General features: G+C 40.2%; 1 protein-coding gene across 5 annotated transcripts in view; it reads right to left on the bottom strand.

The window, feature by feature from the left end:
- Window positions 1-14,655, bottom strand: part of etv1 (ETS variant transcription factor 1) — a 135,602-nt gene that overhangs the window by 52,342 nt on the left and 68,605 nt on the right. For all 5 annotated transcript variants that reach the window (XM_063043775.1, XM_063043774.1, XM_063043777.1 and 2 more), the window contains one exon: window positions 13,725-13,972. In XM_063043775.1, the coding sequence (XP_062899845.1) occupies window positions 13,725-13,972 (248 nt within the window). The remainder of the gene's footprint in view (window positions 1-13,724; window positions 13,973-14,655) is intronic.

Raw genomic sequence — 14,655 nt, 5'->3', positions numbered from 1 at the left:
TGAAGGGAACAGCTCTGGTTAATAAGTTGGATAAGAAAGAATATGAGCACAGAAGATAAGAGCTTTGAGGGGACACTGGATAGACTGGGTTTGTTTCCTTTTGACAAGGGAAAGCTGAGGGTTGAACTGACTGAGGTATACAAAATCATGAACATCATAGATAGGGGAGAAGGTGTGAAACTTACCCCCATAGCAGTAGTGTCTATAACCAGCAGGCATGTGCTTAAAATAAAGGATGTGAGCCTTAGATGGAAGTTGAGGAAGAATTTTTTGAATCTGGATAGTGGTTGAAACCTGGAGTATGTTGAATGAAAGAGTAGGTGAGGGCAGGTACGCTCACAAAATGATTAGATGAGCATTTGAAATGTCATGGCATAGATGGCTACAGACAAGTGTGATACTTAGGGTTGGCAAAGTCAGAAATAGGCTGAAGGAGTACTGTTTCCTGGCTGTGAGTCTATGACTATCTTTACCCCTTTATTTGCATTCCTTTACAATAAAGGTGAAAGTGTTAATTGCCTTTCTAAACTTTTTGTTCTACCTGCATGTTTACTTTCACTGTGTACGTGTACATGTATTTGCATGGACGTGTCTTTTTAAAATCACTTCCTTGTTTTTTTGCAGTCTATTTTCTCTCTGTCTCTCCACTGCTTGACGTAATTCATATTTCTTATATTGTGATGTTATCTATACCTACGTGCCTGTGATATTGCTGTAATCAAGTTTCCCATTGCACCATACCTTAACATACTTGTGCATATGACAATAAACTCAACTTGACTAACAGTTCCCATTAAATACCATTGTTCTTCAATTCCTCACCATTTTAAAAAAAATCTGCTTTTCTATTTCCTATACTAATGTGTATAGTTTCATTTCTCCCACGCAATATTCCAACTTCTTTGGTCTCAGCCCAAAACATTGACTATCTATTCATTTTCATAAATGCTGCCTGACCTACTGAATTTCTCCAGCATTTTGTGTGTGTTGCATTGGATTTCCGGCATCTGAAGACTTCTGTGTTTGTGCTTGTCTTCAACCATTCACTTTGTCCTTTCATATCCCCTTGAAGGATCTCTGCATCCTCCTCACAAATCAGTTGTACATAATCAACAGTCTTTAATACTTCATGCCTACCCCCTCTTCACCACTCCCTCCCCCCAACCCTGTTCCATCAGAACCATTCACAAAGATTTCAAGAACCTGGGCCAAGCACCAGTCCTTATGATACCCCATGGTCCTCGCATCCTAACTCAAGGATCACAAGATAACCAGAGTGCTGCAGGGAGAACTCCAGCTTCAGTTCCAGTGACTCTGGTTCAATCCTGGCCTCCAATGCTACCTGTGTCAAATTTGCATGTTCTCCCTGTGATTATGTTGCCCATGGTTGCTCTGGTTTCCCATTTAATGACTTGTTGTTTGTACATTAATTGTCTCTTGTTAATTGTTAATTCTCATCAGAGAATCAGAGTGGAGTTGAAGAGAATGTGAGAGAAAACAAACGAGAGAAAGGTGAGGCATGGGTTTGCATTCTGCCATAAACAATAAGCCAAATTACTTCCTCCATTGTCATAATAAAATACCATTATTATTGATTTTATTCTCTGCTCCACTGTTCTTTATTTATTCTACCAGTTACAATTCAAGAATCTCTAACATATTTCTGGAAAATGATTACCCTTTCAAAGTTCTTATTATCGTGCCCATTGTTATAATTTTCCAACTGCTCCATTACCAATTTTTAAATAATAATAGTCCAACTTCCCTTCTATTGAAATTAAACTACCACATCAGTAGTTCTTTCATTTTGTCTCTTGTATTTTTTTAAATTGAAGTTTTACATTCAAGACCTTCTAATCTCTGGGAACAATTCTAGGGTCTATAGAACTTTAGAAGGCGTGAGCCAGTGCGTTCAATATCTCCATAGTGACCTCCTTGAAAACCTATTCAGGATGTTAGTTCTGGGAATTTATTAGCTTTCAAACCTATTACTATCATTTTACGAGTGACAACTTCTTTCAGATCCTTCATCTCTCTGGACCTGTTATTTTCCACTGTTGCTATGAGGGCTTTTGTCCCCCCCACCCCACCATTTCCTTCTCTGAAGCCACAAGTGGGTTTCTGTGCAAATGTCCTGGACCCAATGTAATTTCATTTGTCTCTGTCTATAAGAGACCATATTAACGTTTGGTGATTTTTCCTTCTTGCGCAGTACTGTATATTAGCTAAAATAGGAAAGTGGTTGGGAAATAAGTGTGACTGCTTCAATTTGTATTAGCTCAGTAGTATTAAGTGCACTTTGGTAACTGGAAAGACACAGTATACAGTATTGTGCAAAATTCTTAGGCAACCTAGCTATCTATATGTACCTAAGACTGCTGCACAGTATTGTATCTCAGCTTTTTCCACTCTTAAATTGGACTTCAATTCAACTTTTAAGCTCCTTTTCCAAAACCTGCAGAGTCTGAGTGATATCACATCATAAAAAGTCTACAGTTTGGAGACTGCCAGTGTTGCATCCAATTCATCATTAAAGTGTGAATGGAGCATTCACACTTGGGAGTAGTTTGTTAAAGAAGGATTAGGGGATATAATAGTCAAATTTATGACTGAAAGGGATTTTATGCAAAATGCAGGCTCCTCAGCTTCCCTCCCAGCTCTGTGCATCAAGAAACCTTTGGCATGTTTCCTGTATTTTCTTTTATGTACTATCCACATCTGATGCAGCACACATTCATAAAATTCTTTTTCTATGTTCACAATATCAAAATAAGGAATTTCCACACTGATGGAGGTACTTCTTGCTGAACCTGTACTTTCTTAGTGACTTACAGACACTTTACAGACGACGTCAGAATTGAACTCCGAACTCCAAACTCCAACACCCTGAGCTGTAATAGCATCGCACTAACCACTACACTACTGTGATGACCAATACTTCAATTACTTCATTGATTTGAACGAAGGAATAAAATAAAATTATTGAAGCAAATATATAGGAATAATATGATTGAAATAGTAGGTCATTGTAACTTCCCTCATATTGACTGGGACTGCCTTGGTGCTAAGGGATAAGCTGGGGCAGAATTTGTTGAGTGTCCCAAGATGGTTTGGCTAAGTAATATGTAGATGGACCTACAAGAGAAGGGGTGGCACTTGATCTCCTCTTAGGAAATGGGGCTGAACAAGTGGCTGAGAACACTTTAGGATCAATGACCATAATCCTATTAGTTTTAAAATAGTTATTGAAAAAGACAGGATACGACTGCCAAACGTTATAGAGTTATATTTGTAAAAATTACAAGGGACTGGATTGTCCAGTGTTCTCCTAGGGTTAGGAAATGAAGAGAATGGTGATGTAGGCAGTGAAAGAGGTTTTCAAGAAGTAGAGTGGGATCTTGATCAAATTGGAAAGCAGGCTGAGGAATGGCAGAGATTAATTTAGATAAGTACATTTTGAAGTGTTAAACCAGAGTAGAACTTGAATGATAAGACCCCGGAGAGTGTTGCAGAGCAGACAGAATTAGGAGTACAATTTCATAATTCCCCTAACGATGGCATCACAGGTAGACAATGTTGAGAAAAAAAAAACTTTTGCCACCCTGGTATTCACCCATCAGACCACTGGGTATAGAAATTGAGATGTAATGTTGGAATTGTACAAGATATTAGCCAGGCTGCATTTGGAGGATTGTGTTTCAGTCACTCTCTTGTAGGAAAGATGTTATTAATCTGGAAAGTGTAGAAAGGACTGAAGTATATGTTGCCAGGACTTGAGGGACTGGTTTTAAAGGAAGAGGTTAGGCAGGCTAGGATTTTATTCCTTGGAGCATAGGAGATGAAAGGGTGATTGCATATAAGTGTAAAATATCATGAGGGGCATAGATAGGATGAATGTGCACAGCATTTTTCCCAGGATTGGGAAATCAAGAACCAGTGGGTATAGGTTTAAGGTGAGAGGGGAGAGATTTAATAGGAACCTGGGTGGCAACTTCTTATATAAGAACATAAGAAATAGGAGCAGGAGTAGGCCATCCGGCCCATCGAGCCTGCCCTGCCATTCAATAAGATCATGGCTGATCTGTCCATAAACTCAGCTCCACCTTACTGCCTTTTCCCCATAACCCTTAATTCCCTTACTATGTAAAAATCTATCTAACTGTATCTTAAATATATTTAGTGAAGAAGCCTCAACTGCTTCCCTGGGCAGAGAATTCCACAGATTCACCACTTTCTGGGAAAAACAGTTTCTCCTCATCTCCGTCCTAAATCTTCTCCCCTGAATCCTGAGGCAATGTCCCCTAGTTCTAGTCTCACCTACCAATGGAAACAACTTTCCTACTTCTATCTTATCTATTCCTTTCAAAATTTTGTATGTTTCTATAAGATCCCCTCTCATTCTTTTGAATTCCAGAGAGTATAGTCCCAGGCAACTCAATCTCTCCTCATAGGTTAACCTTTTCATCTCTGGAATCAACCTGGTGAACCTCCTCTGCACTGCCTCCAAAGCCAGTATATCCTTCCTCAAGTATGGAGACCAGAACTGCACACAGTACTCCAGGTGTGGCCTCACGAGTACCCTGCATAGTTGCAGCGTGACCTCCCTGCTCTTGAATTCAATCCCTCTAGCAATGAAGGCTAACATTCCGTTTGCCTCTTAATAACTTGTTCTACCTGCGAGCCAACCTTTTGCGATTCATGCACAAGCACTCCCAAGTCCCTCTGCACAACAGCATGCTGCAATCTTTCACCATTTAAATAATAATCTGCTCTTCTATTATTCTTTCCAAAGTGGATGACCTCGCTTTTACCAACATGGTATTCCATCTGCCAGACGTTGGCCCACTCACTTAACCTATCTACAAACATTTGTATATCCCTCTGCAGACTCTCCACATCCCCTGTACAATTTGCTTTTCCACTCAGTTTAGTGTCATTGGCAAATTTTGCTCTGCTACACTCAGTCCCCTCTTCCAATTCATCAATGTAAATGGTAAATAGCTGCGGGCCCAGCACTGACCCCTGCAGCACCCCACTCACCACTGACTGCCAACTAGAGAAACACCCATTTATACCAACTCCCTGCCTTGTATTGGTTGGCCAATCCACTATCCATGCCAATACACTTCCTCCGACTCCACGCATCTGTATCTCATTTATAAGTCTCTTGTGCGGCACCTTATCAAATGCCTTCACAAAGATGGTGGTACATACATGCAATGAGTTGTCAGAGGACGTGGTTGGGGCAGGTAAAATAACAACATCTAAAAGGCATTTGGACAGGCACGTGAACAGGAACAGTTTGAGGGATATGGGCCAAATGTGGGCAAGGGGGACTAGCTTAGATATGGATGAGTTGGACTGGAAGGCCTGTTTCAATGCTGCAAGACTCTGACATTTGAACAGGTATGTGAATACAAAAAGATTAGAGGGATATGCGCCAAACACAGTCAAATGGGACTAGTTTAGATCGGCATTTTGGTCAGGATGGACAACTGCTTCTGTTCTGTAAGATTCCATAACATTGGCACAGTTACGTGCATAGAAAATGTTTCAAGGGACCTGGGCCAAAAGTAGGCAAATGGGACTAATTTAGGTGTGCATCACAGTCTGAATGGACTAGCTGGACCAAAAGGCCTGTTTTATGTTGTATAATTCTATGGCTATAATGATATGTCAAAATTTAGTAATGATACTTATATTGGTATAGTGGTGAACTGATGAAGAGTGAAAAAATCAGTGAAATGATACAGATAGACAAGACCCTGGTCTACTGCAGAGAGAAACATGAAACAGTACTAGAGGGAAAACTGGTATCTTAGATGCATACAAATTCAGGTCAAGTTCAGATGGGCTAAGTACAGAGCTCATCATTCAGGGCGTACAGATTCAAAAATAATGGACATTAGATTCAAAATCATGAACACAATTAAAACACAACTAAAACTAAGTTGCACTGTGACACCAAATTAAATTCTAATGTTGATATGTAATCTGTGCATATATAATTTACAGTTTCTTTAGTTGTACCTCAGTATGTCTGATAAGTCTGAATCAGCTCATTACTTTATCTTTTCAACTGGAATTGAGACTCCTCCATTTTTTTTGGCCTTAATTTTATTTGAACTCTATTTGGAATGTATACAATTCAAACAAAATAAAAGCTTCCAAAATTTTGTTTTGAATAGAAATGTTATACTTGGCTTCATTTTGCAGCAACATGTACAGTTGATTAATGAAATGATGTGGCCCAGCCTATTGGACTAGCTGTATAATTGAACCAGCTTAAACCCTTTGTTACACATCCTTCATCTCCTTTTCCTTCATCTATCTGGCCATCATAACATTATGACTTTTATACAAACATTTCTACTTTCTAGTTAGACACCAACAAGGATCCCTAGCATACCATATCAGCTAATATATCCACTTAATCTATAAGTTTTCACCCCATCAAGTCTCTCTGTACCAGCAATGTGCATTGGCAATCAGAAAATTTTCTTCACTCCATCAATCACCTCAACCATTAGGATACCAGCAAGCTTCAATTCACCAATTTGTTTTACAACTCCTTGATATCTTCTACATTTTATGAGAATATTATTTTACAGGGTTCTTTACTGCAAAATTTTTCTCTTTATAAATGATTGATCATCTCTAGAGTACTATTCAATAATCTTGCAATTGTTTAGAAATCATCGGTAAAGACGACAACTTTGACTTTTATCATAGGTCTTACAAAATACAGCGAGGTTTTGTATTCCCCCACCGAAATGATAGGTAAGTAGGCCCGCCCAGCTGATGTATCCAAAATTCAGGACTTGGAAACTGCATTGTGACCTTGTAAATGAATTATCTGCATTACCATGTGAGGCTGCTCTTGTTCCCTCCACATAACTTGCATCACTTACTTGAAGCTTACCAACAATGATGTGTAGCTGGAAGTAGTATTTCGAATGGAATTCAGACCATCCAGTTCTTGTTATCTCTGCACAATGTGAGTGGGACATCCTCATTCACTGGACTTCAATTGTGCACACAAGCAGAGCACTGGTGTCATTTTACTCTGGGCATGCCTGCTGCTGTAATGTCCGTATCAAGTAATCTGGCAAAGGAAGCAGCTGCTAAAATTGTACACTCTGCCCTGTCTAACTGGGAATTCTAGTCTTTCCTTTCCTCCATTTTCTGAATGAAACTTAATGCTCACTCGCTCCATTCATGCTCAAGCTTGGCTTATATGCTGAGGCCCCAAGGGGATAGATTGAATCAATCACTCCTGAGTAAAGATGATGGGATTGGTCTAATGTGGACTTCTGCCTTCCATTACTAGCTTAGGAAGACAGCCAAAACCCATTTGACCTCGTTATACTGTAATAGGAGAATAAATCCGGATTATACTGTTGACATGAGCTGAACTCAGAATGCTGTTGAATGCAGCTGTAACTGTGACTTATAATCATTTAAACTGAAAATATATATTTGTACTCATCAGTTTTAAGGGTAGACCACAGAAATAAATTATCTAATGTAGTGAGCTATAAAGCCCTTCTCAGCACTGCAACATTGCATTCCTAAGGGAAAAAAATTGTCCTTTCAGGAAACAAAATGTAAAATTAATTTATGTTTGAAGTCCAATTAGTGTTAAACATTGAGAACAAATACTGGGACCTATTCTTTTTCTCAATAGAAGCCTGTGCATTTACAATATACATATACCGTACTCTGCTAAAGTGGGATCACTTCTAAATGTGACTGTCATTTCCTTGATTTGCACACAAAGATTTGATTTGCCATTATACCTAAAATAATTGCTGGCAACTTAAATTCAGAGTTCTTTGTGAATTTACTGCATACCGCAGTGGACTGACCAGCATTGTTTTAAAAACAGAGATTTTATTCAAGGATACTATCGTTTTGTGTAAAGAATTAAGTAGTGAGTGAGTGACTGAATTTCATTAAGCTTGTCATTCTTCTGTGGGAGTGTCAGTGATGCAAAATGGAGAAGACTAGGGAAAGGCGAGGTCAGATGCTAGACCAGGAAAGAGCCAGACGTTGGTGCGTCAGTATGTCATGCCCAGAGGAAATTTCCATTCAGGTTACTAAGGGGCTCCTAACAGTTCCAGTGAGCCCTAAATAAGAAAATACATATCTGGATAGAGGGTTGTCAAGACCCTTGGTTAACATAGGGAAGAGACATTGTAGGGGGGGGGCGCTATCAAGTTAAGAGAAATGAAACTAGGTTTGTAATTGCTCCAGGATGCCAGCTGCTGACTACAGGATCAAACATAGGCAGACTGCATTGGCAGGGAGTAGCAATCAATGAAAAATATTAGATCAATGACTGGAGATCATGAATCTCGTGGGTGAATCTAATTAAGCAAAGAACAAATTTCTATCAAATTGTGCATCTATGAGAAATCTTGAACATTTTAAATATTCATTTATAAAGTACTTGTTTCTATACAAAACAGTGAGACTCAGATTTCAACAAATTATTGATGTTCCAAATCTATATTCTCGTTTCCCTTTAAACAATCATTTTGTACCAATGAAACAATAATGATAATGAAAACTTTGTGCACCAATGTCGAAAATTAATCATGTTCATACTAGTTCAGTAGAAGCACAGTCTTCTCTGAATCAGAAAAAGAGGAGCCTTCCCCATGGTAGGAGATATGGGATCGAGGAAAATATGGCTGTGTGAGTTCAGAACTGGCTTGCCCATTGAATCAGAATTAAGTCTAATATCAGAGCATATTTCATGAAATTTGTTGTTTTCTGGCAGCAGTACATTGCAAAACAAAGAAATTAAAATTATACATTACAATAAAAAGTATATTAAAAATAAATTAGATAACTAGTGCAAAAAGAGAGGGAAAAATGCTGAGTTTGTGTTCATGGGTTCATTGTCCATTCAGAAATCAGATGGCGGAGGGGAAGAAGCTGTTCCTGAAATGTTGAATGTATGTTGAACGAAACCCAATTTCCCTCGGGATTAATAAAGTATATCTATCTATCTATCTATCTATTCAGGCTCCTGTACCTCCTCCTTGATTGCAGCAATGAGAAGAGAGCACGTGCTGTGTGATGGGCATCCTTAATGATGGATGAAACCCTCTTGAAGGTGTCCTGGATCCTGGGAAGCTCGTGCTCATGATGGAGCTGGCTGAGTTTACAACTTTCTGCAGCTTTTTCCCCAATACCTTGCAGTGGCCCCTCCATACCAGACAGTGGTGCAACCAGTTAAAATGCTCTGTACCACAAATCTGTAGAAATTTGTAAATGTCTTTGGTGACATACCAATTCTTGGCAAATTCCTGAACAAGTATGGCTGATGTTGTGCTTTCTTTGAAATTACATCAATATGTTAGGGCCAGGATAGATCCAAAGAGATACTGACACTCAGGAACCTGATACAGCTCACCCTTTCCATGGTTGGAAGAAGCATGGTTGCAGATGAAGCATATTCTACCTGGAGGTTTGTGACCAGTGGTGTTCCACAAAGGTCTGTTCTGGGATCCCTGCCCTTTGTGATTTTTATAAATGGCTTGGACGTGGAAGTGAAAGGGTGGGTTAGTAAGGTTGCAAATGATATAAAGGTTGATGGACTTTGGGATCGTGTAGATCAGCGGTCCCCAACCACCGGCCCGCAAAGCATGTGCTACTGGGCCACGAGGAAACGATATGAGTCAGCTGCACCTTTCCTCATTCCCTGTCACACACTGTTGAACTGGAACATAGGGTTGCCAACTGTCCTGTATTTGCCAGGACATCGCATATATTGGGCTAAATTGGTTTGTCCCATACGGGACCGCCCTTGTCCCATATTTCTCCCGCTAAGGTAGAGCGTTCCTATGAAATCTTTCATGCCGAAATGGTGTAAAGCGAAGAAGCAATTACCATTAATTTATATGAGAAAAATTTTTGAGTGTTCCCAGACCCAAAAAATAACCTACCAAATAACACATAAAACCTAAAATAACTCTAACATATAGTAAAAGCAGGAATGATATGATAAATACAGAGCCTATATAAAGTAGAAATAATGTACGTACAGTCTAGTCAGGAAGATTAAGCCAAAACCGATTTGTGGGAAAAAAATCAGCACGTACGCGCATGCGCACGTCACGCATGTGCACACAGGTGCCTGCGCAAGGCTTCGTGGTCATGGTAGTTTTTCTCGGGGTAAACACAAGTGTCCCATCAACACACACAAAAAATGCTGGTGAACGCAGTGGGCCAGGCAGCATCTATAGGAAGAGGTACAGTCGATGTTCGGGCCGGGACCCTTCGTCAGGATTTGTCTACTACTTTTGTCCCTTATTTGGGAGTGAGAAAGTTGGCAACCCTAACTGTAAAAGACAGGTTGAGGTGAGTTTAACCCTATTTGAACACCCACCCCCCCTCCCCCCGGTTGGCCGGTCCGCGGGGCAATAAAGGTTGGGGACCCCTGGTGTAGATGGCTGTCGTGGGCTAAAACGGGACATCAACAGGATGCACAGCTTTGCTGAGAACTGTCAGATACAGTTCAACCCAGAAAAGTGTTAAATGATTCACTTTGGAGGGTGAATTTGAGGCAGAATATAGGATTAATGGTATGATTCTTAACAGTGTGGAGGGACAGAGGGATCTTCGGGGTCCACGTCTATAGATCTTTCAAAGTTGCCACACAAGTTGATAGGGTGGAAGGCGTCTGGTGCATTGCTGTTCATTAATTAGGAGATTAAGTTCAAGAGCCTTGATAGAGGTAATGTTGCTCTATCAAACCCTGGTTAGATCACACTTCGAATATGTGTTCAGTTCTGATTGACTCATTATAGGAAGGATGTGGAAACTTTAGAGAGTGCAGAGGAAATTTACCAGGACACTGCCTGGATTAGAGAGCATATCTAATGGAGATAGGTTGAGCAAGCTAGAGCTAATCTCTTTGGAACAAAGGAAGATGAGAGGCAACTCGAAAGCAGTGTACAAAATGATAAGAGGCATAAATCAATTGGATAGCAAGAGCAGGGCAGAAATGGCTAATACCCTGGGGCATAATTTTAAAATGATTGGAGGGAGGTATAGTGGGGTTGTCAGAAGGGAGTTCTTTACATAGCATTGAAAACAGTTTAAAAGTGGCAGCAGAGGCAGATATATGAAGGACGTTTGTAAAACTCTTTGATAGGTACATGAATGATAGAAAAATAGGGGCTATGTAAATGGAAAGGATTAAATTGTCAACTCCTTTGCTTACATCTTTGGAAGCTCTATTTCTATTTTTATTATCTCCTTTTTTCCTTTTCAGGGTTCTTTTGAAGACCCTGACCTGGAATTACATGTTGACTCTGGTTCTTTTTGAGTCTCATGACCGGCCACTTTTCAATATGCCAAGGACGCGGACCAGAAGACTAGTGCGCCTTCAGGGTGCCGGATTTTCGTGGCTCCGGAGGCGGGCGGACTTGAGGATGGTGCCGCCGCCTGGTGCATTGTGGGAGATGGAAGATCGTAAGCAGCGAACTGGCAGCTGCCCGAGTGCTCAGAGACCCAAGTTCTTTGGGCACATAGCTCAGAAAAAGCAGTGCAACAGACTTTTTACACCATAAATCAGCAAGTGGTTTTGTTATGTCACCCTTCTCGCTGTGAAACAGGGACACCTCTTTTTCCCCTGTTAAGGAGAGAGAAAGCCTGTGGTACGTCGAATTACTGGGTGAACGAGTAGTCTTTGGGGTACTGCAAGTCTGTGTCTTTATTGATGCTTTGCTGCATGCTTGACAGCTCGGTGGGGGCTGCCGATGCTTTTTTTGCTGGTGGGGGAGAGGGGATTGTTGCTTTGCTGCTGCTTGTGCGTGGGAGGGGGGAGCTAGGGGGGCTTTGGGGTTCTAACATTTAACTGTCATTCATTCTTTGGGGCACTCCTCTGTTTTTGTGGATGTTTGCGAAGAAAAAGAATTTCAGGACGTATATTGTACACGTTAAATGTACCTATTGAAACCTATCGAAATTGATCTTAGAGTATATTAAAAAGTCAGCACAACATTGTGGGCCAAAGGGACTGTACTGTGCTATAATGTTCGATGTTCTTCACTCCAAGGGCTTGAGCATATAATTTAAAGTAACACTTCAGTAGAGTATTCAGGCAGTGTTGCATTGTCAGAGCCAATGTCAGCCAAATGTCATTTACCATTTGAAGATGAAGTGCAAGGTTGGAACCCATAAATATAGTTATGATTCATTTGTAACCAATGCAGATGTGCTCATCTTCGTCACATTACCCCTGTGTTATAAGTGACTGCACTTCTAAAAACTAATAAGAAGATAACAATTGGGACTAGACCATTCAGCCTATTGTGTCCCTCACTGTCTTTCAAATAGATCAAAGCTGATCATTTGCCTCAGGACCCAAAGTCTTTCGCTAACCCCCTATTTCTTACTTCTCTCAACGAAATATATTCAATTTATCTTGAATACACTCAGCAAATGAATCTCTACAGCCCTCCTGAGTACAGAATTCCAGATTATTATCCACTGGGTGAAACGTCCTCTGAACTCAGTCCTGCAGATATTTTGAAAGGAACCCCTTGTTCTAGATACTCCAACAAAAGGAAAGATTGTATCGACATCTGCCCTGTTGAAATCCTAAACATTCTATCTCCTCCATAATTCACGGACAGTGAAGTACCTTTTTTCAAATCTTATAGTAACAAATGCAAATTAAACCTTAATGTGCACCTTTAAAAAACTATAGTTTAACAGAAAAAATCGGACAGGATGGTGGTGTAGTAGTTAGCATAATGCTGTACAGTAACCGCATCTCGGGTTCACTTCCCACTGTTGTCTTTAAGGAGTTTGTACGTTCTCCCCATAACCGTGTATGGTTTCTCCACGTTCTCCAGTTTTCTCTCATAATCCAAAGATGTAACGGTTGGTAGGTTAATTGGCCATTCCAAATTATCCCGTGATTAGGCCCAGATTAAAACAGGGGATTGTTGTGTGGCATGGCTTTAAGGACCAGAAGGACCTATTCTGTGCAGTATCTCAATAAATAAATAAAAACTTCAAATCCGCATAGCAGTAGTTTATTTTTTTTATAAACTGCTGAGGCTTGTCAGCTTCCTGTGACTAGTATTCTGTGTTAACAATAGACAAGGACAACATGTTGTGTGATTCAAAGATGTTGCAGGAGTTTTGTGTCACTGTTCACTTTATTTCAGACTTTTAATATGTGATAAGCTGATCAATGGAACGTTATTTACATACATTAATACCTCCAGGTTTCATTTAAAAATGTAAGCTACAATGCCAAAAGGGCAAACTAAATCCTTTTTGGGAATCTTATATCGTTCATTGTATTGAGGTGTTGTTCTTTAAGCAAATAATAACATAAAGATGAAGGATTGAGAGAAAGTAGCTAAGAGTAAGACCTCCCTCTAACAGCACCACAACAGTGGACAAAGCAAATAACCTTGGTAATGAATGGTTTTATCTTTAATAACCACAGTTTCTCTGGCCATTTTCACACAGGCAGAGGTGGAAATGTGAGCCCAAAGCACTTTTCTAATGCTAACACATCAGATAATGGATTCAGGCTGAGCCTCCACTGGGATTGAAAATGACTGGTAGCAGTCCCTTCAGTGTAATTGTAGAAGCCAGTTATTCGATAAACTCCAGCTGAAAACATCTTGCTTCATTGCTGCTGTTAGTTTGGATTCTGTTTTGTGCATTTGTACCTCAACCACACTAACCTGAATCATATGCATAATCCCGTGGCTCCTGCTTAATCATCATGGGCTGCGGAAAACTCTGGTTCGTTGGACCACTAATCATAGTGGCATGTTCGTAGACTGGATCATGGTATTCCTGTTTGAACCCCTGAGGGGGAAAGGGGATGTTGGGCTCAGACAACTGCCTCTGGTACATGGGACGACCTTCTCTGGGCAGTCCATGAGGAGGTGGGAATGAATGGCATGGCTCGGAGAGCTGACGCCGGAATCTGCAAGTGACATAAAACAGGAAAGATCAGTGAAAACTAAAGTAAACTTTTATCATATTCCTCAGTAATCAAGCTTTCTTTACACTGTCAAAAATTAGCATTTCTATGAATTACCCAGCATGTTAAACAACATTAGATGTAAGCTGAAAGTAAGATCAAGGGATAGGGTGATAAGACTCTGTTAAAGAAACAGGAGGGAATAATTAGATGTACTTTGGCTGAAGCTGATTAGATGGACAAACAACCTTTCGCTCACAGAAAATTTTGCTTCAATACTTAGTATACAACTACAATAAGTACTCAGAAGTGAACTGAAAGGCAACACAGTGTCATCCCACATGGATGGGAAAAATACATACTTTGCAGTGTTCACATTGAGATGACTGCCTAAATGGACAATAATCACACGGAGATTGAAGCTACTAGGGAGTAGATAACTAAGAATTTGCTTCCCCAGCACGGAGTGTTTCACTGTAAGAGACTTTAATGGGTATCTAGAAAAGCTACCTTTACAATGTTTAAGAACAGATATCAATGAATCATTCCAAGCAGTAATATATTTTTGCAAGTTGACCCAAGTTAAAACCAATAGCAGTTTGACCTTGTAAAAATATAGCAGCATGTGAACTCTTTGGTTCGGCTAGTGTCTTGTAGGCAGTCCCACATATCCATTGCCCACTTAT

The sequence above is a fragment of the Mobula hypostoma genome, chromosome 3, assembly GCF_963921235.1.
Source record: "Mobula hypostoma chromosome 3, sMobHyp1.1, whole genome shotgun sequence".
In the NCBI taxonomy this organism is placed as follows: Eukaryota; Metazoa; Chordata; class Chondrichthyes; order Myliobatiformes; family Myliobatidae; genus Mobula; species Mobula hypostoma.
Note: the sequence above shows the minus strand (reverse complement) of the source record. Positions and strands in the feature narration are given on the sequence as shown.